The sequence below is a fragment of the Mya arenaria genome, chromosome 8 (assembly GCF_026914265.1).
Source record: "Mya arenaria isolate MELC-2E11 chromosome 8, ASM2691426v1".
In the NCBI taxonomy this organism is placed as follows: Eukaryota; Metazoa; Mollusca; class Bivalvia; order Myida; family Myidae; genus Mya; species Mya arenaria.
The window spans coordinates 28,757,415-28,760,863 of record NC_069129.1 but is presented as its reverse complement, the minus strand read 5'-3'; the positions used below and the strand labels follow the sequence as shown (position 1 = coordinate 28,760,863).

Here is a 3,449-nt window from a genome sequence, read left to right as displayed (position 1 = left end):
GTTTCCGATTTCAAGCCAAACAAACCCTAAAGGGTAGGGATATGTTATATCTTAATTATAGTAGAGTTTTGTCATATATCATTTTCATACTAATAACAGTTGCGATTCGGTCTGAGAAGATTTACGCAAGAAACTACCCCAAAAAGAGATTGAAAATTACGTCAGTTTATTTGAGTGCTGGCAATACAAATAATAGTGTCGGGTGCCGAAACATGTAGGCCTGAAAACCAGAAACAAATAATTTTTTTGTTACGCCTTAGTTAAATAGTTGACCACGGCAAACTACTCTATCCTAGAACTAGTTTATAAAGTTTATTACCGACCCCATGACACTTCTTAAAAACAATTTTCATAAAATCGCAACTATATAAAAACAAACAACGTACTTTGGCAGAACATGTACATAATGTAACGCATACACAGTCGAAATCCGTTATGTCGAAGTCAGCGGTGCCGCGAGAAATACATGAATATAACAAAAATTCGATATATCCGAAATTGGACCACATACTTATCGACCCGTAAAGGAACCTGTCTTGAAATATGTTTCAGTTGTAAATACAGCAATGTTGACATTGAAAAATAAAAATTAGAAATATTTTCTGATGGAAAACAATCGCGACTGGTAAAAAAGGTTCGACATAACGCGTTTATCGACATAACGGGCTTGACTGAATCATTTCAAACCGCTACGTTAATGAACACATTATCATTTGTTCATCGATATCAACAAATCCAGTTTTTCGTCCATTTTACGTATCTTTTCTTCCATATCTATCACTTTAGACTGAAATGTCGTCTGTTCGCCTTGCATTTGTTCAACGATTTCAAAAACATCATTTACAGATTTAGCGATTTCAACAACTCCAACCGAACTTTCTCCGATTGACTGTTTCTCATTTTTGGCCTCTCTCATTATATAAATGGATTGTAAAAGTTTTCCATACACACGATTGCGCTTCATGCCCGTTCCAATCCCACGCCGCTTCATTCGCCACAGCGTAAGAGCGTATTTTATGACGTCAGAGGCAGCGTTCTTTCTGACTTTATCCAGCTGAACACGTGACACAAAGTTATGCACATACTTTTCTGGTCGTGTTTGTTCAAGCTTTTGCGCTAGGACTGCAACAAGCAAGGCCGTTGTTCCAACGCCCATGAGTCCAGTTATAACGGAAACAAACCGTCCGCAATACGTGCTGGGATATATGTCTCCATAGCCAATGGTAAGGAATGTTATAGTAGTGAGCCACATTGAGTTTAAATAGCTACTCTCGGGGGACCCGGGATGGTAATAGATTTCGCAAGTACGTAACGCCCAACTGTCTATGAACAAAATTGCCAACATCAGAGAAATAAGCATGGTTCCTGGAATGGTTGACATAAGCGCTTTGAACACGAACGCCGTGTTGATTTTTACTTTATTCAGTGCTCCAAGACTTTGCGTAGACGTGTCAGTCAATAAACGGTGATGGACGACGGTGAATTTGCCAACAATGTATAAACGACCTAACATAAGGATTGAGAATATAGCATCGAGGGACACCATGCGATATTGACCATCTACGCCATAAGCCGGTACTGTGGTATTGCCTGGAATTGGATGAATCAAGCATACGACGAGCTCTGTAAGAATTTTAAGATACGTCATTGGAAAATTCATTGCCAGTCGCCAATCTTCCCAACTGTTGTCTGTCATTTGTATTTGAATTCCCGTGATATGGTAGAACATTATGGCAACGAGAAGAGCGAAAGTAGAAATTAATATTCCTGTTTTTAAAATGATAGAACCTGCATCGGACTTTGTGAACACTCCTCGTATAAAGAACTCAGTCTCCAGTAACATTAACATGATCCCAAGCATGGCCATTGCAAACTCGACGTTAACGATCATACGGCGACGGTTGATCAGCTGCTTACGACGTGCAAGTTTGTAGCCGATGTTGTCAAAGCGGTTGCTGACCCAAAGGTCGCGGACATATTGCCAGCTTCCGGCGCATTGCTGTCGGGAGACGAGATGCTATCATCCGTTTCCATGTAACGGTTGTACTTCCCGTTGATCTTGTTAACCAATGGGATCCCCGGATCCTCAATAACTGTGCTGCCGCTCATCTTGTGCTGAAAGTAGAAAACGGAAGTACATTGTTAAATTGTTTCATTCTAATTGACTTAAAGACCTAGTTTAAGGAATGTTTGGCATGACAATCCCCTGCTGTGCATCTCCTGCTTATTGAACTGATGTCACAGTAGGGGCCAATTTCCTGTTTATTTGTTTAATGGCTCAGGGCCAGGTTCTATTATAAAACCTCCAAAACTGCATAGCAGGATATTCAGATCGGAGATCTGATAAGACAATTAGGCAATTAGATTAAGATCAATACACAGCGTTTGTGTACAATACACGGTTTGGGGGAGGGGTCACTTATAGAAGGATTAAACTAGGCCTTTAAGCTCGGCTGTGCAGCAGCTGAAAACTTACATAATACATTATTAATTGTGCTGTCGCCCATCTTATGCTGTTAGCAGAAAACAAACGTGCATTGTTTTATTGGTTTATAGTTTATACAAATTAATTTAAGCTCGATTGTGTAGACAGTTATATGCTGGAATTTTTCACTTATGAGCCCGTTTACTGGGTACTAACATGGCGCCCTTTTTAAGAGGCAATGAGAAGTACCCCTGGTGGGGATCGAACCCATAAGCCATTGAGTGACAGGCGGACAATTGAAAAAAAATTACCTTTCATGATAATAGTATGCTTAAAATAAAGTCCCCTCAAAGAAGGCAATTACGCACCTAGATATCGACCTTACGTGTATAGAACATTTTCAACATACATTTGTATCTCCTAAATTGTTCCGCAGATATTTAATGTGAATGACTTATTGGCAGCCATTCGGGTGCTGGGGGATATTATGTTTTTATTTTATCTTTAAAATGTTTTTGCAACATGGCGTTCTCTTGATTTAATATGTTTTACCGGGGTATATGTTTAGGATAGATCACGAGTAGCCGTTTGATATGGAATTTATCAGCGAGCGTAGCGAGCTGATAAATTCCATATCAAACGGCTACTCGTGATCTATCCTAAACATATACCCCGGTAAAACATATTAAATCAAGAGAACGCCATGTTGCCAAAAACATTTTAAAGATAAAATAAAAACATAATATCCCCCAGCACCCGAATGGCGGCCAATAAGTCATTCACATTAAATATCTGCGGAACAATTTAGGAGATACAAATGTATGTTGAAAATGTTCTATACACGTAAGGTCGATATCTAGGTGCGTAATTGCCTTCTTTGAGGGGACTTTATTTTAAGCATACTATTATCATGAAAGGTAATTTTGATTTCAATTGTCCGCCTGTCACTCAATGGCTTATGGGTTCGATCCCCACCAGGGGTACTTCTCATTGCCTCTTAAAAAGGGCGCCATGTTAGTACCCA

General features: G+C 39.5%; 1 protein-coding gene across 1 annotated transcript; it reads right to left on the bottom strand.

Moving 5' to 3' along the window:
- Positions 1-685: 685 nt before the first annotated feature.
- Positions 686-2,109, bottom strand: LOC128244731 (small conductance calcium-activated potassium channel protein 2-like). The gene is made up of 2 exons (XM_052962782.1): positions 1,994-2,109; positions 686-1,955 (listed from the first exon to the last, which is right to left on the bottom strand). Exons 1-2 carry the CDS (start codon positions 2,107-2,109, stop codon positions 710-712), a joined length of 1,362 nt encoding a protein of 453 aa, XP_052818742.1. The 3' UTR covers positions 686-709.
- Positions 2,110-3,449: the final 1,340 nt, after the last annotated feature.

Excerpts from the sequence above, each read along its gene's own strand:
- LOC128244731 (XM_052962782.1), bottom strand. The coding sequence starts at position 2,109 with ATGAGCGGCAGCACAGTTATTGAGGATCCGGGGATCCCATTGGTTAAC. Across the intron at positions 1,956-1,993 it reads TCGTCTCCCGACAGCAATGC|CAACCGCTTTGACAACATCG; the intron begins GCCGGAAGCTGG and ends CCTTTGGGTCAG.